This window comes from Mesoplodon densirostris, chromosome 8 (genome assembly GCF_025265405.1).
Source record: "Mesoplodon densirostris isolate mMesDen1 chromosome 8, mMesDen1 primary haplotype, whole genome shotgun sequence".
NCBI classification, from domain to species: Eukaryota; Metazoa; Chordata; class Mammalia; order Artiodactyla; family Ziphiidae; genus Mesoplodon; species Mesoplodon densirostris.
Window position 1 is genome coordinate 10,491,570 of NC_082668.1, and position 27,553 is coordinate 10,519,122.

The 27,553-nt window shown below is 40.3% G+C and overlaps 1 protein-coding gene across 2 annotated transcripts in view; it reads left to right on the forward strand.

Annotated features, from left to right (window-relative positions):
- Window positions 1–27,325, forward strand: part of PID1 (phosphotyrosine interaction domain containing 1) — a 255,851-nt gene extending 228,526 nt beyond the window's left edge. For both annotated transcript variants that reach the window (XM_060107158.1, XM_060107157.1), the window contains exon 3: window positions 25,147–27,325. In XM_060107158.1, the coding sequence (XP_059963141.1) occupies window positions 25,147–25,623 (477 nt within the window). In that variant the 3' untranslated portion in view covers window positions 25,624–27,325. The remainder of the gene's footprint in view (window positions 1–25,146) is intronic.
- The last annotated feature ends 228 nt before the right edge of the window (window positions 27,326–27,553 follow it).

Sequence of the window (27,553 nt, forward strand, 5' to 3'; positions counted from 1 at the left end):
GAGTCCAAATCTAAAGGCAGGAGAAGACCAATGTCCCAGCTTGAAGACAATCAGAGAGAGCAAATTCTCCTTTACTCCACCTTTTATTCTATCCAGGCCCTCAGCTGGATGGGGCCACCTACATTGGGGAGCTTTACTCAGTCTAAGGACTCACACGTTCATATCCTCCAGAAACAATCCTCACAGACACACCCAGAGTAATGTTTGAGCCAGTGTCTGGACACTCCAGGACCCAGGTGAGTAGAAAGTTAACTGTCCCACCACCTTCCTGGGAGAACGAGGAGGGATGGGATGAACCAGCACCAGCTCTCTCAGTGGCAGGGCTTTGTATTTCTGCATGTCCATGGACTGTCCTTTAGGTCCCTTTAGATCTCATCACATTAAGCATCTCAGCCTCCCTGTTGGGCTGGTGATGGAGAGAAAGTGAGAACATGGCACTGGAAGAAGAGAATGCATTCAACCAAAAAATAAAAATCAATAAGCCAAGACCCATATGTAAGATCCAGTGAATTTACAGGGAAGATTTTCACCTTTATAAGGAGATACTAAAACAATGAAAGTAAGTTTTTTTTTTTTTAAACAGGTTTCCTGCTTTCCTGGCCTGAATCTGTGAGTCATGGTTTCTGTATCTTTGCTTTATGTGTATGAAGTCTTCCAGGGTCTAGAGAGTCAGACAAGCCCCTTTGCAAAAGGGCTTCAAAAATTATGGACAGGACGTTCTCCTTGTTCTCCCTTTGCTGTCCACACGTGTGTCCCTTCTGATGCTGTTCACAGGTCTCCACCTCGAGTTGTCAGGCTTCATTTTCTGTTGATCTAGGCTGATGGCCTCCATGGCTCTTAGTTTCTGCTGAGCAAATTGGAGGGAAGTGGTCCTGAATCTGTCTATTGGATGGTGATTGCACCTTTTCGCTGCTGGTACTACTCCACTGTGGCTGAAAATAAGACTCTCTGACCACTGAGCAGGTGCTTCTTGAAAAATAGCAGAAGAGCTTCTTGCTTTTCCTAAATCCATCAAGATTTGAAATGTTTGCTCCAGTGCAAGTGCACTCTAAATAAAAATAAATGTACTTGCTGAAGTGGTCCTTCATCTCAAAATGATCCTATGATTCTGCTTCATTCTTTATTCTTATTTTCCCAGCATTCAAAGAGAAACTTCCTTCTTTTTTCTCCTTTCAAGAATATACTCATCACCTGTGACTAACAATATACCCTTCAAAGCTACAATACACAAGCCTCTATATTATAAGTACTTGTTTCTGTATTTCTAAATATTTGATATCACTCTCCTTTCTTAAAAAGAAATCCAGTAGGAAAATCCTATAGGATTTTTTTCAGTGTGATAATTTTGGTATAGAGACAAATAACAACAATATCATCAAAGAGTTAGAGAGCTGGAAAGCTATGTTTCCAAGATAAGTTTTAACTAAGAATGTACAATTCTGATGATGCTAGTGATTAAAAATGATCTTTACATCATGCATTGGTTTCTATTTGGAAACAGAAGGTAAATATGACATTTAAAGCTCCTGAGTCATTACAGATTTGATTGCTAAAGGTATTGCTTGCTTATGGAAGAAAATTTAACCTGTCACATGCCCACTTAAATCCCGGGATTTAGCTGCATCAGTACGATTAGAGTAGAATTTGTCATGTGTCACTAAGCTAGATTAATTCAGTCAGCATGAGGGGGTGGATTTTGATCACAAACTTACCCTTCAGGAGATGAACATTGCTTAGTCAACTACATATGCTCATAAAAATCTTTTTATTTTCTACTTAAATTAGCGTTGAGTCAGGGGCACAAATACTCATTTATCTTCTTTAAATTTTTTTATTAGTTTCTGCTTTATAACAAAGTGAATCAGTCATACATATACATCAGTTCCCACATCCCTTCCCTCATGCATCTCCCTCCCTCCCACCCTCCCCATCCCACCCCTCCAGGCGGTCACAAAGCACCGAGCTGATCTCCCTGTGCTCTGCTGATGCTTCCCACTATCTATCTACCTTACGTTCGGTAGTGTATATATGTCCATGCCTCTCTTTCGCTTTGTCACAGCTTACCCTTCCCCCTCCCCATATCCTCAAGTCCATTCTCAAGTAGGTCTGTGTCTTTATTCCCGTTTTACCCCTAGGTTCTTCATGACATTTTTTTTTAATTCCGTATATATGTGTTAGCATACGGTATTTGTCTTTCTCTTTCTGACTTACTTCACTCTGTATGACAGACTCTAGGTCTATCCACCTCATTACAAATAGCTCAGTTTCGTTTCTTTTTATGGCTGAGTAATATTCCATTGTATATATGTGCCACATCTTCTTTATCCATTCATCCAATGATGGACACTTAGGTTGTTTCCAGCTCCAGGCTATTGTGAATAGAGCTGCAATGAACATTTTGGTACATGTCTCTTTTTGAATTATGGTTTTCTCAGGGTATATGCCCAGTAGTGGGATTGCTGGGTCATATGGTAGTTCTATTTTTAGTTTTTTAAGGAACCTCCATACTGTTCTTCATAGTGGTTGTACCAATTCACATTCCCACCAGCAGTGCAAGAGTGTTCCCTTTTCTCCACACCCTCTCTAGCATTTATTGTTTCTAGATTTTTTGATGATGGCCATTCTGACTGGTGTGAGATGATATCTCATTGTAGTTTTGATTTGCATTTCTCTAATGATTAATGATGTTGAGCATTCTTTCATGTGTTTGTTGGCAGTCTGTATATCTTCTTTGGAGAAATGCCTATTTAAGTCTTCTGCCCATTTTTGGATTGGGTTGTTTGTTTTTTTGCTATTGAGCTGCATGAGCTGTTTATAAATTTTGGAGATTAATCCTTTGTCAGTTGCTTCATTTGCAAATATTTTCTCCCATTCTGAGGGTTGTCTTTTGGTCTTCTTTATGGTTTCCTTTGCTGTGCAAAAGCTTTGAAGTTTCATTAGGTCCCATTTGTTTATCTTTGTTTTTATTTCCATTTCTCTAGGAGGTGGGTCCAAAAGGATCTTGTTGTGATTTATGTCATAGAGTGTTCTACCTATGTTTTCCTCTAAGAGTTTGATAGTTTCTGGCCTTACATTTAAGTCTTTAATCCATTTTGAGCTTATTTTTGTGTATGGTGTTAGGGAATGATCTAATCTCAAACTTTTACATGTCCCTGTCCAGTTTTCCCAGCACCACTTATTGAAGAGGCTGTCCTTTCTCCACTGTACATTCCTGCCTCCTTTATCAAAGATAAGTTGGCCATATGTGCGTGGGTTTATCTCTGGGCTTTCTACCCTGATCCACTGATCTATCTTTCTGTTTTTATGCCAGTACCACACTGTCTTAATTACTGTAGCTTTGTAGTATAGTGTGAAGTCAGGGAGCCTGATTCCTCCAGCTCCGTTTTTCGTTCTCAAGATTTCTTTGGCTATTCGGGGTCTTTTGTTTTTCCAAACAAATTTTGAAATTTTTTGTTCTATTCTGTGAAAAATGCCAGTGGTAGTTTAATAGGATTGCATTGAATCTGTAGATTGCTTTGGGTAGTAGAGTCATTTTCACAATATTGAGTCTTCCAATCCAGGAGCATGGTATATCTCTCCATCTATTTGTATCATCTTTAATTTCTTTCATCAGTGTCTTATAATTTTCTGCATACTGGTCTTTTGTCTCCTTAGGTAGGTTTATTCCTAGATATTTTATTCTTTTTGTTGCAATGGTAAATGGGAGTGTTTTCTTGATTTCATTTTCAGATTTTTCATCATTAGTACAGGAATGCCAGAGATTTCTGTACATTAATTTTGTATCCTGCTACTTTACCAAATTCATTGATTAGCTCTAGTAGTTTTTTGGTAGCATCTTTAGGATTCTCTATGTATAGTATCATGTCATCTGCAAACAGTGACAGCTTTACTTCTTCTTTTCCAATTTGGATTCCTTTTATTTCCTTTTCTTCTCTGATTGCTGTGGCTAAAACTTCCAAAACTAAGTTGAATAAGAGTGGTGAGAGTGGGCAGCCTTGTCTTGTTCCTGATCTAAGTGGAAATGGTTTCAGTTTTTCACCATTGAGGACGATGTTGGCTGTGGGTTTGTCATATATGGCCTTTATTATGTTGAGGAAAGTTCCCTGTATGCCTACTTTCTGCAGGGTTTTTATCATAAATGGGTGTTGAATTTTGTTGAAAGCTTTCTCTGCATCTATTGAGATGATCATATGGTTTTTCTCCTTCAATTTGTTAATATGGTGTATCACATTGATTGATTTGCGTATATTGAAGAATCCTTGCATTCCTGGAATAAATCCCACTTGATCATGGTGTATGATCCTTTTAATGTGCTGTTGGATTCTGTTTGCTAGTATTTTGTTGAGGATTTTTGCATCTATGTTCATCAGTGATATTGGCCTGTAGTTTTCTTTGTGACATCCTTGCCTGGTTTTGGTATCAAGGTGATGGTGGCCTCGTAGAATGAGTTTGGGAGTGTTCCTTCCTCTGATATTGTTTGGAAGAGTTTGAGAAGGATGGGTGTTAGCTCTTCTCTAAATGTTTGATAGAATTCGCCTGTGAAGCCATCTGGTCCTGGGCTTTTGTTTGTTGGAAGATTTCTAATCACAGTTTCAATTTCAGTGCTTGTGATTGGTCTATTCATATTTTCTATTTCTTCCTGAGTCAGTCTTGGCAGGTTGTGCATTTCTAAGAATTTGTCCATTTCTTCCAGGTTGTCCATTTTATTGGCATAGAGTTGCTTATAGTAATCTCTCATGATCTTTTGTATTTCTGCAGTGTCAGTTGTTACTTCTCCTTTTTCATTTCTAATTCTATTGATTTGAGTCTTCTCCCTTCTTTTCTTGATGAGTCTGGCTAATGGTTTGTCAATTTTGTTTATCTTCTCAAAGAACCAGCTTTTAGTTTGGTTGATCTTTGCTATCGTTTCCTTCATTTCTTTTTCATTTATTTCTGATCTGATCTTTAAGATTTCTTTCCTTTTGCTAACTTTGGTTTTTTTTTGTTCTTCTTTCTCTAATTGCTTTAGGTGCAGGGTCAGGTTGTTTACTCGAAATGTTTCCTGTTTCTTAAGGTGGGATTGTATTGCTATAAACTTCCCCCTTAGAACTGGTTTTGCTGCGTCCCATAGGTTTTGGGTCGTCGTGTCTCCATTGTCATTTGTTTCTAGGTATTTTTTAATTTCCTCTTTGATTTCTTCAGTGATCACTTCGTTATTGAGTAGTGTATTATTTAGCCTCCATGTGTTTGTAATTTTTACAGATCTTTTCCTGTAATTGATGTCTAGTCTCATAGCATTGTGGTCGGAAAAGATACTTGATACAATTTCAATTTTCTTAAATTTACCAAGGCTTGATTTGTGACCCAAGATATGATCTATCCTGGAGAATGTTCCATGAGCACTTGAGAAAAATATGTTTTCTGTTGTTTTTGGATGGAATGTCCTATAAATATCAATTAAGTCCATCTTGTTTAATGTATCATTTAAAGCTTGTGTTTCCTTATTTATTTTCATTTTGGATGATCTGTCCATTGGTGAAAGTGGGGTGTTAAAGTCCCCTACTATGATTGTGTTACTGTCGATTTCCCCTTTTATGGCTGTTAGTATTTGCCTTATGTATTGAGGTGCTCCTATGTTGGGTGCATAAATATTTACAATTGTTATATCTTCTTCTTGGATTGATCCCTTTATCGTTATGTAGTGTCCTTCTTTGTCTCTTCTAATAGTCTTTATTTTAAAGTCTATTTTGTCTGATATAAGAATTGCTACTCCAGCTTTCTTTTGATTTCCATTTGCATGGAATATCTTTTTCCATCCCCTTACTTTCAATTTGTATGTGTCTCTAGGTCTGAAGTGGGTCTCTTGTAGACAGCATATATATGGGTCTTGTTTTTGTATCCATTCAGCCACTCTGTGTCTTTTGGTGGGAGCATTTAGTCCATTTACATTTAAGGTAATTATTGATATGTATGTTCCTATTCCCATTTCCTTAATTGCTTTGGGTTCGTTATTGTAGGTATATTCCTTCTGTTGTGTTTCTTGCCTAGAGAAGTTCCTTTAGCATTTGTTGTAAAGCTGGTTTGGTGGTGCTGAACTCTCTCAGCTTTTGCTTGTCTTTAAAGGTTTTAATTTCTCCATCAAATCTGAATGAGATCCTTGCTGGGTAGAGTAATCTTGGTTGCAGGTTTCTCTCCTTCATCACTTTAATTATGTCCTGCCACTCCCTTCTGGCTTGTAGAGTTTCTGCTGAGAGATCAGCTGTTAACCTGATGGGGATTCCCTTGTGTGTTATTTGTTGTTTTTGCCTTGCTGCTTTTAATATGATTTCTTTGTGTTTAATTTTTGACAGTTTGATTAATATTCGTCTTGGCGTATTTCTCCTTGGATTTATTCTGTATGGGACTCTCTGTGCCTCCTGGACTTGATTAACTATTTCCTTTCCCATATTAGGGAAGTTTTCAACTATAATCTCTTCAAATATTTTCTCAGTCCCTTTCTTTTTCTCTTCTTCTTCTGGAACCCCTATAATTCGAATGTTGGTGTGTTTAATGTTGTCCCAGAGGTCTCTGAGACTGTCCTCTGTTCTTTTCATTCTTTTTTCTTTATTTTGCTCTGCATTAGTTATTTCCACTATTTTATCTTCCACCTCACATATCCGTTCTTCTGCCTCAGTTATTCTGCTTTTGATCCCATGTAGAGTATTTTTCCTTTCATTTATTGTGTTTTTAATCGATGCTTGATTCATCTTTAGTTCTTCTAGGTCCTTGTTAACTGTTTCTTGCATTTTGTCTATTCTATTTCCAAGATTATGGATCTTGGAAATAGAATCTTGGATCAGCTTTACTATCATTATTCTGAATTCTTTTTCAGGTAGACTGCCTATTATTACCTCTTCATTTGTTAGGTCTGGTAGGTTTTTATCTTGCTCCTTCACCTGCTGTGTGTTTTTCTGTCTTCTCATTTTGCTTATGTTACTGTGTTTGGGGTCTCTTTTTTGCAGGCTGCAGATTCGTAGTTCCCATTGTTTTTGGTGTCTGTCCCCAGTGGCTAAGGTTGTTTCAGTAGGTTGTGTAGGCTTCCTGGTGGGGGGGACTAATGCCTGTGTTCTGGTGGTTGAGGCTCGATCTTGTCTTTCTGGTGGGCAGGTCCACGTCTGGTGGTGTGTTTTGGGGTGCCTATGGCCTTATTATGTTTTTAGGTAGCCTCTCTGCTAATGGGTAGGGTTGTGTTCCTGCCTTGCTAGTTGCTTGGCATAGGGTGACCAGCACTGTAGCTTGCTGGTCGTTGACTGAAGCTGGGTGCTGGTGTTGAGATGGAGATCTCTGGGAGATTTTCGCTGCTTGATATTATGTGGAGCTGGGAGGTCTCTTGTGGACCCGTGTCCTGAAGTTGGCTCTCCCACTTCAGAGGCACAGCACTGACTCCTGGCTGCAGCAGCAAGAGCCTTTCATCCACCTGGCTCAGAATAACAGGGAGAAAAAGTAGAAAGAAAGAATTAGTAGAAGAAAGAAAGAGAGAGGGAAAGAAAGGAAGAAGGGAAGAAAGGAAGGAAGAAAGAAAGAAAGGAGGGAGGGAGGGAGGAAGGATGGAAAGAAAGAAGGAAAGAAAGGAGGGACGGAGGGAGGAATGAAAGCAAAAGGAAGAGTGAATGGAAGAAGGGAGGGAGGGAGGGAGGAAGGAAAGAAAGAAAGAAAGACAGGAGGGAGGGAGGGAGGAAGGAAAGAAAAAGAAAGTGGAAAGAAGAAGGGTGGGAGGGAGGGAGGGAGGAAAGAAAAAGAAAGAAGGAAAGGAGGAGCGGAGGGAGGGAGGGAGGAAGGGAAGGTAGGAAAAAAAGAAAGAGCAGGTAACGTAAAATAGAATAAAGTATGAAATATAGTAGCGTTATTAAAATTAAAAAGTAATTATTGAAAAAAAAACGGACCGATAGAACCCTGGGACATATGGTGGAAGCAAAGCTATACAGAGAGAATCTTACACAGAAGATTACACATACACATTCACAAAAAGAGAGCAGGGGGAAAAATAAAAAATCTTGCTCTCCAAGTCCACCTCCTCAATTTGGGATAATTCGTTGTAAAAAGAGGAAAAGGGGGGAAAGTCTTAAATCTTGTCCTCAAAGTCCATTTCCTCAATTTGGGATGATTCGCTGTCCATTCATGCACTCCACAGACGCAGGGCACATCAAATGGACCGTGGAGCTTTAATCCGCTGCCTCCGAGGCTGCACAGAGAGATTTCCCTGTCTCTGCTCTCACAGCTCCCGGGTCTCAGCCTTGGACCTGGCCCCGCCTCTGCGCGTAGGTCGCCGGAGGGCGTCGGTTCTTCGCTCAGACAGGACGGGTTTAAAGGAGCCGCTGATTCAGGGTCTCTGGCTCACTCAGGCAGAGGGGAGGGAGGGGCGCGCAGTGTGGGGCGGAACTGCGGCGGCAGAGGCCAGCGTGACGTTGCAGCAGCCCGTGGCGCTCCGTGCGCTTTCCCGGGAAAGCCGTCCCCGGGTCCCGGGACCCCGGCAGTGGCGGGGTGCACAGGCCCCCCGGAAGGCGGGGCGGACAGTGACCCGCGTTCGCACACAGGCCCCGCGGCGGCGGCGGTGGCGGTGGCGGAGGCGGCGGCAGCCCCAACGTCCCACGCCCGTCTCTGAGGTCCGCGCCTTACCTGAGGCTCGCGCCTGTCTCCGGCGCTTCCCCAAGCAGCCCTCTTAATGCCCTCTCCTCGCGCACCAGGAAACAAAAGGGAAAAATGTCTCTTGCCTCTTCGGCAGCTCCAGACCCTTTCCCCGGACTCCCTCCGGGCTAGCCGTGGTGCACTAACCCCTTCAGGCTCTCTTCCTGCCGCCCGCCCCAGTCCTCTCCCTGCGCTCCGACTGAAAGCCGATACCCGAGCCTCAGCTCCCAGCCCCGCCCGCCCCAGAAGCCGAGCAGACAAGCCTCTCGGGCTGGTGTGTGCCTGAGGGCACCGGTCCTCTGTGCCAGAATCTCTCCGCTTTGCCCTCCGCACCCCTGTTGCTGTGCTCTCCTCCGCTACTCCGAAGCTTTCCCCCTCCGCCACCTGCAGTCTACGCCCGTGAAGGGGCTTGTAGTGTGTAGAAACCTTCCCTCCTTCACAGCTCCCTCCCACTGGTGCAGGTCCCGTCCCTATCCTATTGTCTCTGTTTATTCTTTTTTTTTCTTTTGCCCTACCCAGGTATGTGGGGAGTTTCTTGCCTTTTGGGGGGTCTGAGGTCTTCTGTCAGCGTTCAGTAGGTGTTCTGTAGGAGTTGTTCCACGTGTAGATGAATTTCTGATGTATCTGTGGGGAGGAAGGTGATCTCCGCATCTTACTCTTCTGCCATCTTCCTCCGGGCCCTTTAAATTTTTTTAGTATGAAATAATTTTAGACACAAAAATGTTGAAAAGTTATTATAAACTACTTCTATATGTATGATTCTAAAGTGTTTATTTACTTGATCATTCATTTCCCATCCCCCCTTTCATGATAAGACATGATGCCCCTATACATCGGGGTGTAGTTCCTAGAAGCTAGGGTATTATCTTACATAACCATTCTTATATATCCTTATATCTATCTATCTATCTATATTTATATATAAGGTTACTCTCTTATAAAATACCAAAATCAGAGAATTAACATTTATACAGTACTATTATGTTATCTAAAGTCCTTATTGATATTTTGAAAGTTGTGGACTAACGTACTTTATATCAAAAGAAAAATAAATGATGGCCCAGGATGCAATCCAGGATTACATGACTGGTCTCTTTAGTGTCCTTAAATCTAGAGCAGATTCCCTTTTTTTCCCCTTCTATCCTTCTGACCTTTTTGTTTTTGAAGTTTAAACAGTACCCTCTGTTCGGGTTTGTCCAGCATTTCCTCATGATCAGGTTCAGGTGATTAGCAGGGAGGTCACAGAAGTGATGCTGTGTCCTTCACAGTGCACATGACTTTGTCACTTGCTTGTGATGGGGTCTGCTAAGTTTCTCTCCTGAAAATTGACTACTCTCCATTTGTAATTACTAGGCGTCTTTTGGGGAGACACTTTGAAGTTATATAAGTATCCAATTCCTCAGCAGACATTTAGCCACTTGTTTTAGGGTTCGTTGATGCTTATTCTTTCTTGAACCCTCTGTTACTATGGTGGTTGCCAAATGGTGATTTTCTAATCTCATCATCTCTACCTTTATTAGTTTTTATTCTATTATAAGAACTTTTCTTCTCTCCCATTAACTTTATCTATTTATACCAACATTGACTCGTGGATTCTTACTTATTTTGTGGGTTGTAATCATTACTATCATTATTTATTTTGATGGTCAAATTGTCCTCAGTTTGGTTAACAGGAGACCCTTTAAAAGCTGGTGCCCTGTCCTTTGGACATATTTCTGTCATTCTTTGAGCACTTTCCTACTTTCCGGCACAGCATATTTCAATATCATCTCATACTTTTCATGTGCCAGCTCTGGAATTAACTATTTCTCTAAGAAGGTCTGGTTCCTTTCAGTGGAGAGTGATATTTAGAAACCAGGACTTGGGTTTCAGGTGTGTGCCTTGTTACTGGAATGTCATTGCTGCAGAGTCTCTCAGTGGTCACTGCTGAGAGAAATAGGAATGTGTGTGTGAATGTATGCATTTACACACAAGTACACCTCTGTATTGGTGTCAATGTTTACTGCATATACAGCAATATATGAGAGTGTCTGTTTCTTCAGAGCCTTGCCAGCACAATGTGAGCCATACTTTTTAATTTTCACCAACCTGATAGGTGAGAAAGGCATCTCCATGTAGTTTTAGTTTGCATTTCTCTAGTTCTGAGTAGACCTTTTACATAACAATCAGGTAAGACATATTCTAGGGGTTACGTTTAGTTTTTTACAAAATGTGTAAGTGTTGTAGCTGACCACACATTTTTAAGTATATAGCAAATATTTCCATCATACATTTAAATAGTTGCAAAGGATTTAATTTGATCATATTTTAAATACTGTAATTTTAAATACAATTGCTACATGGCTTTTTAAAATGTAGTCAGTATAACCTAAATACCAAACCAGCATCTGTTTATTTTTTATCTTTATTTATTTATTTATTTTTAACATCTTTATTGGAGTATAATTGCTTTACAATGGTGTGTTAGTTTCTGCTTTATACCAAAGTGAATCAGCTATACATATACATATACCCCCATATCCCCTCCCTCTTGTGTCTCCCTCCCACCCTCCCTATCTTACCCCTCTAGGTGGTCACACAGCACCGAGCTGATCTCCCTGTGCTATGCGGCTGCTTCCCACTAGCTAGCTATTTTATTTTTGGTAGTTTAAAACATATCATGAACAAACTCTTCTTTAACAATCATAAACTTTATCATATTTCATTTGTGGTCTCTAATAACCCTTCTATTTTCCACAGAATGTCATCCTAATATACATAAGTGTATACTTGAAAGTCTTCTATTTATTACCCTGTGAGATTACATACAGTGTTGGATATTCAAATCAGAAATCCCATCCCATACCAAACTTTGCTAATAATTTCAGGGAAACAAATAATCAGAAGGCACAGGCAAAATAAGCTGACATCTGGGACTGTCAGTGCGTGTCTTTCAGTCCTTTCTTGCTGCATCACAGACAGTCTAGCCCAAATTAACATAGAAGATACCTTATTCTATATGCAGTTCTACTACTTACACAGAATTATGAAACATCTCCATTTTATACTTCGTTACATAGCCTATGAGACATTTTCCTGTAAGCCATGTGCCATAACTCCAGCACAAGCAACTCTAGGCAAACAAGTACATCCTACATAAAGTATTCCATAGATAAGGACTTGCCTGCTAGCAAATAGCAGGTCTGCTGTTAACAAGTTGACAAGGAGATTATTTCTCTCTTTTCTAGGGTCATCTCCCCTCTCCCTGAAGAAAGGGAGAGAATGGATTTCAGAGCTGTTGTTTAATCATCTATTTCCCACTCTGTCACATGTCCTCTGATATATCTCTCTCACACACACACACACACACACATATATATATAGGGTTGGCCAAAAAGTTTGTTCGTTTTTTTTTCCTGTATGCTGGCTCTAGTAACACTTACTTGTCTTTAACTTCATTCGAAATAATTTTGTTAGATTGTATTGTGGCAGCTGTCATATCAGGGTACATTGAAAAAAACTTACCAAGATTGGTGAATTTTTGTGCAGCCATTTTAATATTGAAGATGGAAGAAAAAAAGCAACATTTTTGTCATATTGTGCTTTATTATTTCAAGAAAGGTAAAAACGCAACTGAAATGCAAAAAAAAAAGATTTGTGCAGTATATGGAGAAGGTGCTGTGGCAGATCAAAAGTGTCAAAATTGGTTTGTGAATTTTTGTGCTGGAGATTTCTCGCTGGACGATGCTCCACGGTTGGGTAGACCAGTTGAAGTTGATAGCGATCAAATCTAGACATTAATTGAGACCAATCAACATTATACCACACGGGAGATGGCTGACATACTCAAAATATCCAAATCAAGCATTGAAAATCATTTGCACCAGCTTGGTTATGTTAATCACTTTGATATTTGGGTTCCACATAAGTTAAGCAAAAACAACCTTCTTGACTGTTTTTCCGCATGAGATTCTCTACTGAAACATAATGAAAATGTTCCATTTTGAAGACAAATTGTGATGGGCAATGAAAAGTAGATACCGTACGTGGAACAATGTGGAATGGAAGAGATCATGGGGCAGGTGAAATGAACCACCACCAACCACACCAAAGGCCGGTCTTCATCCAAAGAAGCTGATGTTGTGTATATGGTGGGATTGGAAGGGAGTCCTCTATTATGAGCTCCTTCCGGAAAACCAAACGATTAATTCCAACAAGTACTGCTCCCAGTTAGACCAACTGAAAGCAGCACTCCACCAAAACCCTCCAGAATTAGTTAACAGAAAACGCATAATGTTCTCTCAGGATAACTCAAGACCGCGTGTTTCTTTGCTGACCAGGCAAAAACTATTACAGCTTGGCTGGGAAGTTCTGATTCATCCGCCATATTCACCAGACATTGCACCTTCAGATTTCCATTTATTTTGGTCTTTACAAAATTCTCTTAATGGAAAAATTTTCAATTTCCTGGAAGACTGTAAAAGGCACCTGGAACAGTTCTTTGCTCAAAAAGATAAAAAATTTTGCTAAGATGAAATTACGAAGTTGCCTGAAAAGTGGCAGAAGGTAGTGGAACAAAATGGTGAATATATTGTTCAATAAAGTTCTTGGTGAAAATGAAAAATGTCTTTTATTTTTACTTAAAAACTGAAGGAACTTTTTGGCCAACACTATATATATAATTGACATTTTCAAAAATTGTTTTCTAAAATATAATACATGTGTAAGTTAAAATATTTCTCTAGTTTGAGTTAGCTTTACAATTAGTATGTATATCCATTGGTCAGAACAACATGAATATATTGCAAATTTTGATAAACAATTATAAGTAAAAGGTAGTTTTATTTAAAAACTAACTCAATGAAATGGATGAGATGATATTTTTAATTGAAATTTTTATTGAGAGAATCGATTCACATGAAGTTGTAAGAAGTAATCCAGAGAGACCCCATATACATTTCACCCAGTATTCTCCAATGATCACACTTTGCAAAACTATAATTTAATATCACATTCATACAATCCACCAATTTTATTCAGATTTGCCCAGTTTTACTTGTACTCATTTATGTGTGTATGTGTATTTAGCCCTATACAATTTTCCTACATGTGTAGATTCATGTATCTATCCCCACAGTCAAGACACTGAACAAGGCCCTCACAATAATGACTCGTGTTTCTCTTTTATAACCATCCCCCCCACCACCACCATTCACCTCCATCACTAACCCCCGGTGACCACTAAATCTGTTCTCTATTTCTAAAATGTTTTCATTTCAGAAATGATATATAAATGGAATCATACAGTATGTAATCTTTTGGAATTTTTTTTTCCACTCAGCAGAATTCCCTGGCTATTCATCCAAGTTGTTCCATGTATCAATAGTTAATTTTTCTAGCTGAATAGTACTCCATGGAATGGATGTGTCACAATTAACTGTTCACCTGTTGAAAGGCCTCTGGATTGATTCTAGTTTTGAGCTATTACAAATAAAGCCACCTTGAAAGTTCACGTAAAGGTTTTGTTTGAACATAAGTCTTCATTTTTCTGGACTACTTGGTAATTCCATGTTTAGTTAGCCTCACAGTACCTATCTTGTTTCTAACCTCCACTGGCCTTCTATAAGAGCTCTAGACTTGTAGCCAGTAGATTGGTGTGTTTATTTTATTACCTTCAACCAAATGTTGTCTCTATGTTATTCTTCCTAAATGTTTAGTGCCTTTCCTTGCCCATTCCTAACAAGTTGTGTGCTAAGGAAAATGAATTGATAAAGTGCTATAAGGACAAAAATTGGTGACATTTTTTTACCTGCCACCAGTGCTTGTCCCTTGAATCCATTTGTCAAGATAGCACACAGTCAGTGTGCTTCATACTGATTTATCATTTAGAAAATTTTCTCATTGTGAACATTTAAGGGCCTAGAGAGCTCTACTGAATTTCTCCCTTTGTGGTATATTCCACAGATTAGAAAGCAGAAGGGGAGATATCAGACTTGTCTTGAAAGAAACTGTTCTTGTGCCACTGAGTAGAACAATGGTTTTACCATCCTTGGGCCAGCTCACCAGAAGGGGCCAGATGAGGAAATGTATGTTTTAAGGTGATGTCATTTTTATTAAGTGACTGTCTTCCGAAGCACACTTCAGTGCCTTCTAGATAAATTGCTTCTGTCTTTGACAGTGACAATGACAATATTTCCAAGCTTCACACATCCAAGAGCCAAATGACAGGACAAATTGCACATTGGGACTGCTTGATAAATGCAAGATGGGACACAGCATCTCAAGTCACTCTGCATCAGTGGAACTAAGCTGTAATATGAATAATAGAAATAAATCTGTCACTTAAATTCCTAATTGTGAGACACATGCTGTATTTAACAGCAGAAGCAATGTTCATCTCTTTGTTAGAATGCAAAAATAGCACATAATTATTTCTTGATATTGGGTCTTAGTAAATTTGCTTTTACCCCCCATGATATACATTTACATAATAAAAAAGAAAATATATCTTCCAGTACAATTTGTATTAATATTTTTATAGATTATATCAGCATAACCCATTCCAATACTTGGGAAGAACTGCTAAACAATAAAAAAAAGTATTATCAATATGTGTGGCCTTAGGAAAGCTACTGAAATAAATAAATAGCACTAAACAAAGGCATATGCATAAATGTGCTCCAGAGGATATGCATATTAGAAAATCTACATTCTATGGCCAGCATTGTTGCTACTACTGGGAAAAAAACGAGTAAGTCTGTAAGCCTTTCTGGGTCATCACCATCCCCTTTAGGGATAACCGAAATGTGCTGTTAAAGTCAGAGGTAGGCTTACCCTAGGCAGCCAGGCTCACCCCCTGCCTCTTGGTCAGCCATCCAAGCCTGGCCAAAGAGGTATAAGGCAAAAGACTTTGAAGGATGGCCTTATGGGGAATGGCCACAATTGGTCCTCATCCTTGTCTAGCCATAGGACGGCTGGGTCTCCTCTTATCCTGATGAGGATGAGTTAGATCTGCCAAAAAATAGGCCCCAGAATGATACCCAAGACTCACTCTGGAGAAGAAAACTGTAGTTTTGATCCAGAATCATCTGGGCTTCTTAGGAATGACTTAAAAGAGCCCGAAGGGCTGAGGAGTAGGACCTTCGAGCTATATTACAATGAGAAAGGATGCCCAGATCTGCTGTGAACTGAGCCCAGGCCTCTCAGGACGACTGTCCTGGTTAAGGGCTGTGCCAAAGCCTGTTCACCATGGTGCCTGGTGCCTAGAGCTATTCCACATCTCTTGTCATCTGGCATGCTCTTTGACCCACAAAGAGCAGGGTAGGGGCACACTTAGCACATGTTAACTATTTACTCTTTGGAATTATTCTTTGAAATAGGGATTGTTTGCTTTGTAAAGAACCATTTCAGAGTCCTTTAGGAATATGATATCTGAATATTAGGTATGCACTCCTGTCACCTTCTTTCAATTATTGATGCTAACATCATAATTTAAATCCCTGAGCTATGCAAACACATCTCAGGTTAAGGGCAGCTTGACTCCTTCCAACCTCCTTTTAGAATGTTTAACAAGTCCTGGTAGAGTGCGTGTCACCTTTCCATGTCCCTGACCAGACCTTGGTCTCAGTGTGGAAACTTGAAGAAATGGCCAGAGAGAAGTAGGTGATATAAGAATGAAAAAAAGTGTCCAGATCCTCTTCTGGAGAAGAGATTGGAGTAGTGAAAAGAACCTTGGCCTTGTGGTTCATTCCACACCTTGCTCTTTCAGGGACCAGCTGTGTGATTCAGGGCAAGTATCAGAATCATCATCTCTGCAACAAAGGGGTGGTGTTAGGTTGGTCTGAATGGCCCCATTTAGCTCTAAAAGCCCATAATGCTGATGATATACCTTTGAATCATTAGGAATTTATTGCAATATAATTATCAGTACCTTGAGTTTGAACACCAGGAAAACATGCTCTTTGGATCCCCAAAATAAAGGAAGAGACCAGAGAAGACTAGAATAGATGCTGGGCAGCCTAAAACAACTTATAATTTTACTATGAGATTTCAATGAAGGCAGATTAGTTAGATGTGCCTGGGACATCCTGGGAGTGAAAACACAGGTGTCAAGTGAGGCCAGGCACCCCACCTGTCTAGTCTCCAGGGCAAATGTAGGCTACCAGTGGCATCTTGTTTGGGAGGCAGAGTCAGCCTTGTATCTCCTACCTCCTTCACTTCCTAGCCCTCACTCACTTTCCCTTTCCCTTGGCATTCTTCCAAAGACATTGACCTGCCTGGTCCTCTACCATGGTAGCATCTCAGGAAGCCAAACTACAGTGAATGTAAAGACTAATAAGCCTTCATGAGATACAGCTTGACCCAAGCAACAGACTCTAAATGGGGACTTTTTTCATCCCAGTTATGCCATATGAGAGGAAAGACCTTTCTGAACCAAAGAGAAATTTTCCGATTCATCAGAAACATTCCAGAGGCCCATGCATGTTCTCCTCCCTGACGCCAGACTTGCCTACGTAATGCTGAGTTCTGTAAACTCAGTCGTAAGAATCTTCTATGTAGTTGGAATGTCAGCCCCAAGAGGGCAGAGAGTTTTATCAGTTTTATTCACTGATATACCTGGTTCCCAGTAGGTGCTTAGTGAATGCTTATCAAATGAAAATACAGGTAAATAAATTTAATTTTCAAGCCCAAGGCTAATCAATTTCATTTTTCTCACAATAACTTCATAGATTTCACTGTGCACAGTATTTATCCTTTAATATTGTCTTCATGGCTTAAAGCAGATTATACAAGTTCAAGGTCATGGTTAGCATTACTTCTGTCTTGCATTGTGGATTGTTAGGTCATTGGCCTGTTGGATCCATCCCCACTCTTCAAAGTGCTTAGTGAATTCTTGCTCCTCTGTGACCAGCCAGGAAGGAGTAGGTTCAAGCCTACATCATAAATCTCAGGATTTTGTCCTTTCCCTTTTCTCTGAAATGTGCAAATGGGAATTAATGTGAGAGCAGAAGAGCTTGATTCTGATATTTGGCCTAGGAGTAGGAGTGGCTTTTCTTTTTCTCATCTTTTGCCTTGTAACCCAAAAGCTATTGGGATTCCCAGTTATGTTTTCTCCATCTTGTGTTTATATCATCTTATTTTATGTCCGCTGGGGAAAGGAAGTCTCCTACAGACAATGAAAGAGCAACAAGATCTTTTATATCCCAAGGAAGTCCTCTGGAGAATCTTTGTTCTTGACGTGTCATCCCAGAGAAATCCCAGAGTCAGGCTTCCAAAGTTGGGAAGCTGGGCTTATCCAGCCTGGAAGGTGGAAGACCCCAGGAAACCAGGTGCCTGGGTTCTTACGTGATCATCCACTCCATCTCACATCTTCATTTAGGGACCCCGGTATTACCCTTTCCATCTGGCTGTCCAGTGTAAGGTAAGATGAGTCAGGGTCCTAAACAAGGGTTTTTCAGGCCAGAATGAGATATGCACTGGCCACCAAGAGGAAGGAATGGAACGGTGCTGGCTCGGCCAGAAGGATGCATGACAGGCAACCAGGGTTTGTTTTGCCTCAGATGAGAAGGGAAGGGTGATTCATGAATGGAGAGCTGGCTGGGGTGTTGGAAAACTCATGCGTGGGAAGGAGAAATTATGAGGACGCTGGTCTCACCTGATCTGACACTGTAAATGCTGCAGACACTCTGGCGGGCCCCTTGGCTCCATGGCCTCTCTGTATTTTTACACGCCATGAATATCCTCGAATACTTTCTTCAGCTGGGATTAGGCAAAGCCGATTCACACACATTACAAACGTCTGTGTCTGGGCATCAGTTTATGCCATTGAATGACACAGAGGGAAAAACTTTTCATTTTTCTTTGCTCTGTTTGTTTATTTCTCTCTGAATGATTCATAAGCTTCTTGCCCAAAGCCTGTTTCTGCAACCATGGAAGAGATGCCAGTATTTATTTCCAACGGGTTGTTACTCCTCCTGAAGAATCTTCTTGCTGTCTTCCAAGTCCTTTTCTCCCACCACCTGGGGAGGTGTCATCTTGAAAAAAATCTGTCTACCATTTTGGACACGCAGGGAACAATTTCGTGACTCTGTGTTTCTTGTCTGCTTTGTGGCTCTGGAAAATTGCAACCCCTAAGGATGAGGCTCAGAAGGGACTTATTCATGTAGAAAACATTCACTTCTTTCATATTTTCATAGACGGGCAGGATCACAGGGTTCTCATTCACAGACCCTACGTTGCTGCACAGCTATATCAGTGGTGGAAGCCCCGAGGCAGCCTTGCACACTGAGTCCTGTGTTTTCACTCATAAGGAAGATGTGCCTACAGAGGGTGTGAAAGCAAGTCTCCCACATGAGGAAGACTGGCAAGAAGGGATCTCTATATACAGTTAGAATAAATCCCTGCAAGAGTGTTGACATAAAAGGATACATGGATAAAGCCCTGCATTTCAAGGGTTTCTATTTATTGAGACACATGTATTCTGTGGTCCCATAACCACATGCACAGCATAACTGCATGCACAGCATAACTGAATCTTTCGTATTTTGAGATAATTAATTTTTTTTAAAAAGGTTTTACTCTATCGCCCTTGAAAAGCAGAGTCAAAAGGCACATTTCTATTAAATTATATATTAAAAATTAAAGAGAAATCACATTTTTAAAGCCTGAATATTTTTTTTTTCAGTGACTTAGAGTCAACAATATGGGTGAATGCCAGACTCTGGAGAACTTAATGGGATCATTAGATATCTGCAGGCAGGTAGTAAATAATTGACTTATTAGGGGAAAGTGCACAGAGTCAGGATTCTGGAACTCGGGCCAGTAAGGATGATAGCAGGGCTGATTTACAGGGGTCATTCTGAGGGGAGAGTGTCTTGGTACATCATTTTATCATTTTGTATTCCATTTTCAAGGAAACTCTACTTAGAGATTTCTTTTTTATTCCATTTCTAGGGAAACTCTATTCAGATAATTCTTTCCCTGTCCATCATTAATCATTAGAGAAATGCAAATCAAAACCACAATGAGATATCATCTCACACCAGTCAGAATGGCCATCATCAAAAAATCTAGAAACAATGCTGGAGAGGGTGTGGAGAAAAGGGAACACTCTTGCACTGCTGGTGGGAATGTAAATTGATACAGCCACTATGGAGAACGGTATGGAGTTTCCTTAAAAAAACTACAACTAGAACTACCATATGACCCAGCAATCCCACTACTGGGCACATACCCTGAGAAAACCATGATTCAAAAAGAGTCATGTACCAAAATGTTCAATGCAGCTCTATTTACAATAGCCAGGACATGGAAGCAACCTAAGTGTCCATCAACAGATGAATGGATAAAGAAGATGTGGCACATATATGCAATGGAATGTTACTCAGCCATAAAAAGAAACGAAATTGAGTTATTTGTAGTGAGGTAGATGGACCTAGAGTCTGTCATACAGAGTGAAGTAAGTCAGAAAGAGAAAGACAAATACCGTATGCTAAAACATATATATGGAATCTAAGAAAAAAAATGTCATGAAGAACCTAGGAGTAAGATGGGAATAAAGACACAGACCTACTAGAGAATGGACTTGAGGATATGGGGAGGGGGAAGGGTAAGCTGTGACAAAGTGAGAGAGTGGCATGGGCATATATACACTACCAAATGTAAAATAGATAGCTAGTGGGAAGCAGCCGCATAGCACAGGGAGATCAGCTTGGTGCTTTGTGACCACCTAGAGGGGTGGGATAGGGAGGGTGGGAGGGAGGGAGACGCAAGAGGGAAGAGATATGGGAACATATGTATATGTATAACTGATTCACTTTGTTATAAAGCAGAAACTAACAAACACATCCTTGTAAAGAAATTATACTCCAATAAAGATGTTAAAAAAAAAAAGAAGTACCCTTGTTAACATTATTTTTTGTATTTATGTAATCGCATAGGATTTCAGACAAAGGTATCAACTCCCCAAAGGTAACAAAACAAAATTTCATTGACTTCCCAAGTTCACCCAGTGGTATAAGTTAGACCCTCTGACTCATGTTTTGTGTTGGCCACACCTTACAGTAACCAGAGAGCAGTTCATTACCGGGACTGTTTAGGAAGGTTTGGGCAGGGTTAGTGCATTTTTATCAGAGAAGACTCACCTAAGAGCCTTGCCAAGAGGCTGGTATTTCAAGCAGCAGGACTGGAGCTGCCATCACTGGAGAATCAGCGGTTCTCTGGCGTTTCAGATGCATGTTTGCTAATTCTGTGCTTGGAGGAAGGGCATGTCTGTCCACTACAGCCTCTGTGGCCTCCACTGCAAATCCCAGTTGAGAGCAGACATAAGTTGTGGCACTCCAACGAACAGTTGGTGTGAACGTTGGCCCTTGTCAATATCAAAGTTGAGAGGCGTCATCACATAATCTGCTCTTAGCCCGTCTCCATATGCAGGTTTAGGAATACTTTGCAAGATGAAGCTAATGGAATATTCAGGATTAGTGCTGGTAGAACTTGTTTATGTCTCTCTTTCCACAGAAAACTTTTGGAAAGATGCCAGAAGTCTGCAGTTCTTTAGACTAAAAGTTTTTTTCCTTTGATTTCATTGTAAATAGATTATATGTGTTTTTGAGTTTTAGAAAACAGATAATATACATATTATAAACATAATATATAAAAAATATTTGCAAAAAGTGTATATTATATGTTTATATAAAACATATAAATATATAATATATTACCTTATTTTTTTGTGTTCCATTTTACCTGACAAGTTTAGGTTTTTGAATCTTACTTTCTGCAGTTATAAACCAAGAGTAAATTTTAAAGAAATGCCCAGGCATGGAAGGGAGTGTCATTTACAAAAGCATGAAACAACAGAATGCTATTCTTTCTTTGGGAGGACCCACTGCTTCTAGGGTGTTCATGCAAAGGTAAAATTTCTCTTACAGCCCAAAGATGGGAAAAATGAATAAGTGGCTGAAAAGTGAAACTACAAGGAAATGACTCTCATCTAATAGCAAAGTGGTCTAGGAATTCAATATCCCAGTGCTACCACCCCATCTAAGGTTCTTGTCTTTAAAATCGGGTTAGTGATAATAATATTCCATCCTGACCTACAGGGTTGTCAATGGAGCTAATGCATACAAAGTGCTTTTTACCTCAAGTGTGATACAAATATTAGTTATTACTATTCAGTGTGTGGCTTGATTTAGCTTCAGATGTATATAAACAGCAATGTGGGACTTTATGCTTGGTGCATAGTGTGTTGTTTAGGTGATACTAGTGAAACTGGGCCACTAAATAAATATTACTTTCCTAGTAAGTTTAGTACCAAGAGATTACATCTACATATGCATTGAACCTCAGTGTTTAAAAAATTTTTTTAATATAAGTGTCTACATATTATTAAAGAGCTTTCATTGTTGTTGTATTAAACTCTTTGTGTTATAATCCCTGCTCCATTCTTCTCTCAAGCACACTTCCAAAATAAAACTTTGTTTCCCTTAAAATCTTTAGTTTTTAAGTAATAAATATTTATGAGAGGAATACATTTTTTTCTTAGTTGTCAAAATTTTTCTATTATTAAGTTGCTTTCCATTGGAGGGAACCATCAACAACTTACAATAAAGTTTTTAAAACTCATCATTTAATTATATCATGATAGAAGCCACCGTATAATTTTTTTAAAAATTGTGTTTGTGTGTGTGTGTGTGTGTGTGAGAAAGAGAGAGATTAAAGCACATCAAAAGAGATTCCCTTCCTCTGAAGAATGTTTCTATCAAATATAACAAATATAAACATAGTTATTTCTAGTTTCCGGGGGGAGAGTAAGAACGAATACTTTTCACATCAAACGCTAAAAGTAGTTTACTCCATTTGCTTTTCCACTTCCAAAAGTAAAGATGTCATAGAAAGGAATGAGGTATTGATACATGGTACATCTTGGATGAACCTTGAAAACATTATGCTAGTGAAAGAAGCCAGACACAAAAGGTCACATATTTTGTGATTCTAATTGTATGAACTATCCAGAATAGTAAATCCATAACGACAGCAGATTGGTGGTTGCCAGGGGCTGGAGCGAGGGGACGGTGGAGAGTAACTGCTTAATGGGGCCTGGGTCTCCTTTGGGGGTGATGAAAATACTTTGGAACTAGACAGAGCTGATAGTTGTATAGCATTTTGACTGCTAAATGCCACTGAAGCATACATTTTTAAATGGTTAATATGTGATGTGAATTTCACCTCAATTAAAAAACTAAAATTGTTATAAGTTAATAAAGATATCATAAATACCATATACAGAAAACACATTGTCAGTAAGTATTATAAGTCAACAGCCTTATCTTTTGCATTTCCTAACAAAGCCATCTTTAGTGTGTGACTCCAATCCAGAGTGACAAGGAACTATTCAACGAGTCGCCTCCTTGGGGAGTATAGGCACTTGCAGTGTCTGTCTGAGGCATTTTCCTCCTTCAGTGTGTTGCCAAGTATTGTCAGTTTTACCTCTGAATCTCGTTCCCATCTGTCCCCACTGTCCTTTGCCACGACCTCCACTCCTAAGTCAGGCCACCTCTGTCTCCTGGCTGTGCTGCTGCAACAACTTCCTGCCTGAGCATTCTGCTGCTAGGCAGCTCTCCCCATCCGTCTTTCTTCCTGGCATCTGTCAAGTCATCCAAGTTCACAACCTCCATCAAATCCAGGTACCCCTTGGACTGTAGACCCTCAGTGACACTCCATCAAGAGCAGAGAAGACCTTACTCCTCAGAGGGCATGCAAGGCCAGCTTTCAAAGTTCAGCCTGTTTTTATCCAGCGGTCATGGACCATCTGTCTCTTCTTCATGGCTGTTTTAGGCCAAATGTGTGGTCAGGCCAAAGTGCCCCATGTACCCAAACAGGTGAGGCCTTTCCCCACTGCAGCCCCTGCCTTCCTGCTCCTTCCTCTCCCTCACCATCTGAGTTGCTGGGCTCCTATCTGGGTTTTGAAGCTCTGATGCTTTGAAATCCAATGACTCCCCTCCCGGAGGTGTTCCATGAGCACTGTGGGTGCCATCACTGGCTCTGCTAAATGCTCCGGGTACATGGTGGTACCCTTTGCCTACCCTTTTCATGGGCTGCCTCGCATCATAGTTGTATCTGTGCATGTGCAAAGGGCTGGTGGTTTGTCCAGGACCACCCATCCGGTGAACTGAGGAGCTGGGATTTATTCTTATCTTCACCTGCCTCAAAGACGGTGCTCTGAACACTATTCAGCTACTTTCTTCCCACTGATTTTGGACCTCTCCATCCTCCCTCTCCCCCATGCCCACCTGGTACATTGCCATTGTACATAATAGATTCCTAATAAATATTTCTAGAATGGGCAGCACTTGTGCCTCTTTACTAAGAAGTCATCTTTTTAAAGGGACTAGCCAATGAACTCTTGTATAAGAGCTAACCAAAACACAAAAAGATGCAACAGGACTTAACGTCTGTGTCCTGAACTTTTTGTCTGTGGACTTTATTGTCCCACTAAACAGAAACATTGATTTGGAATCATTGTGGCTAAATGTCCTTGCTCAGTTCTCACTATTTCTCTGGACCTTTTTCTGGTCTTTTTTCCCTAAAATTCATAGCACTTACATCCGTGCCTCTAATTTTGAGCCAAATTACATACTATTTTGTGTTACTTCTTAAATGATTTCTTCAGTTTTATGTGTTTCCATAATGCAGGTGCCCAGTGGTAGAGGGTCTATCCATGTTGACGAGTGAAAAAAAACAAAAATGAGAGAATGAACATCTTTTCTTGGTATATCATAAACCAATTTTTTAAAGGACACTATCTGAACCACCTGGAATTATTTTTCTTTGTTTTAGTATTGCCCATCTAGCTACTTGATAAACCAGTGTTCTAATCTTAACCTACCTGTAGATCTTTCATTTTTTATCACCCTAACCAGATGTCCATCAGTTCAGAAATTGCTTAAACATTATCTTGGCGAGAAAACAACCATGTTTTAGGCCATAATTTAATTGAAAAGTTTTTGTGTCCTTGGCATTTGCAAGAAGCAAGGAGCTTAAGTGAAATCAGACATTTAGTGATTTGGAAAGAGAACCAGAGTAGGAGATAAGTTTAATAAAGGTTTTGTTTTTCAGATGCAACATCCTTTTGACTCCTTCTTATCGTTAAATTCTGCATGTATTTGGTTGAAAATAAACTTCAAGTGGATTTATGGTGTCAAAGAAATGCCAAATTTGGAAAAGATCATAATCATTCATTCTAATTTGAGTTTAAAAGGGGGCTGAGGGAGGGAGAGTAGGTCTCTAAAACTCTAATTTTTAAAGTTTAACCCTATTTTTAAATTTCAGTACCTTTGCCAAGGGGTCAACTTGTTAGGGAGAAAAAATATAAATTCTGATGACAGTTATTCTTTTAGGGAGCAAGAAAGATGTCTCTCCATCCTTCCTGGGTGATGCCATGATTGTTTGAGAACAGCAGTGAACAACTAGAATGAAGAGCCTACTGCTGACCTCTTCCTTTTTCTTCCTCTCTTACTTCTGCAGGTGACCTATCTGGGTAAGGTCCCCACCACAGGCATGCAGTTTTTGTCAGGCTGCACAGAAAAGCCGGTCATCGAGCTCTGGAAAAAGCACACGCTAGCCCGAGAAGACGTCTTTCCAGCCAATGCCCTCCTGGAAATCCGACCGTTCCAAGTGTGGCTCCATCACCTCGACCACAAAGGGGAGGCCACGGTGCACATGGATACCTTCCAGGTGGCCCGCATTGCCTACTGCACCGCCGACCACAACGTGAGCCCTGACATCTTCGCCTGGGTTTACAGGGAGATTAATGACGACCTGTCCTACCAGATGGACTGCCACGCTGTCGAGTGCGAGAGCAAGCTGGAGGCCAAGAAGCTGGCCCATGCCATGATGGAGGCCTTCAAGAAGACTTTCCACAGTATGAAGAGCGACGGCCGGATCCACAGGAACAGCTCCTCGGAAGAGGTGTCCCAGGAATTGGAATCCGATGACGGCTGAGTGAACTGAGGACGCTTCAGCAAAGGCAGCATTGGTCAAGGAATTCAAGACGAGTGATGAATAAGCAATGATTCAAATTTGGGATGAAAAGACTGCCAAATGATTGGCTGATCAAGCTTTTTAAATTCAGAAGAGCAATTCTAAATCTAAAGAAATGTATTATTAAAGTAATTACATTGAAATCTGCTGCTGCTGTGACTATGAGGAAGGTGGGAGTGTGGCTGGGGAGGAAAGTTCTAGACTCTGTTCTTTTTCTTCTTTTTTTTTTTCTTCTCATTTTCCAATGCCTCCCTGTAGGTGCTCTCCATGCTGATTTTCAGTGCGCTCAGGCAAATACACTGCGGCTGTTTATTTGATGGACCATCCCAACTTGCCTTATGAAACCCAACAAGAATGTTAGATGCCCCTATAGGATCCCTAGTTGTGTGGGGAGGTGGTGAGTGCTCTTGCTGGTGAGGAGGCCTCTGGACTAAAGGAGCACCTCAGGCTGATCCTGAGAGCTCCTCTCCCCTGGCTGGCTTCAGATTCTCTCCTCAGTAAGCAAATCAGCACAGCCGTTATTGAGCTTTACAACTAACAACCTGATAGTTGGCAGTTAATTCACAGTTAAAGGTAATGCTTTTATTACATAAGTATATCAAGTAGTACCCTCTTATTGTATTCATTTCACCTATCTTCTTAGAATACTTGCAACTACTAATAGCCCCTTTCCTCCGCCTGCCCCATCCTCCCTCTCTGCCCTTCCAGTCTGCGCCACCATCCCCTACAGAGATGCAGCCTCACCCTACACTGCAGGACACCAAAAGGGAAGAAAATAACCAAGCAGATGAAAGAAACAATCAAACAAAGTGGGAGTTTCAAACTACCACCACCACCACAGATAGTTTGGAAAAAGGGAATGAGTTATCAGCGACTGAATAAGCTCCTCGTGGGCTGTCCTTTCTTCAACCCTGATTTATGGTAACTTATTTAGTTGATGGTCCTTTCTGATGAACCTTTCAGGGCAAGCTTCAAATCTGAGTTGGTATCACTAAGGAATCTTTGACCCATCACTCAACACTACACTCGAGTAGGAAACAAATGATATAAACCAGACTTATCTAGAGAACCTCTGTCTATTCTAAAGGGAAATCTGACCTTCTTATCTTCCAATTGGATTGATCTCTTAGGGTCAGAGTTGCCAGTTTGTTCAGTATTTCTAATGAGAAATTCTCACTAAGAGAGCCTGAGTTTTCTCAGTTTGATGGATCTTTAAATATCATAAACGCAAAGAGTCAATATTGAATGACATTGAAAGTATTGGCTAAAATCCATGCATTTAAGGCTGAGAGCAGATGACTAGTTTTCCAGGTATTGCTCCTTTCTGAAAGTCTGTTTTGAATCCTGGTTATAATTTTAGGGGCACTAGGACACCTTACAGAAGCCTTAAATGAGAATTTATTGAATCCAGAGAGCAGTGGTGTCGGCGTTTTGGTCTGTGTATCTGTGTGCCCATGTATGCGTTTGTGTGTGTGTACGTGTGCCCCCGAGTGTGGGTCCAGTCTTAAGGCATGTAGAATAAGCATGGAGTCATATTGAGGGGAATGCACCTCTTGGAGATATGCTTGCTGCTTCACAACAAATGTAAACTACTCTTTAGCATAAATGCATTCATTCTTCAATAAAAAATATGTTTGCATTAATAAAGTTGAGGAGTTTCATATTTTATATGTCGTTCCTTTTTTAAGTAAAGAAAACCTGAAGGACAAAATAGATCAGATTGAATAAATAGGGAATTCTCTCTAAAAGTATGTTAAAACTTGGTCAACAATAACCCATTCCTTGACGGTGTTAAAAAGAAATCTTGTTTTATTTTCTAATGCTCTATTTATATGTAAAAATGACTGCCCCTTCATTGAGATGGTAACGTGTCAATAACTGAAAGTTATTT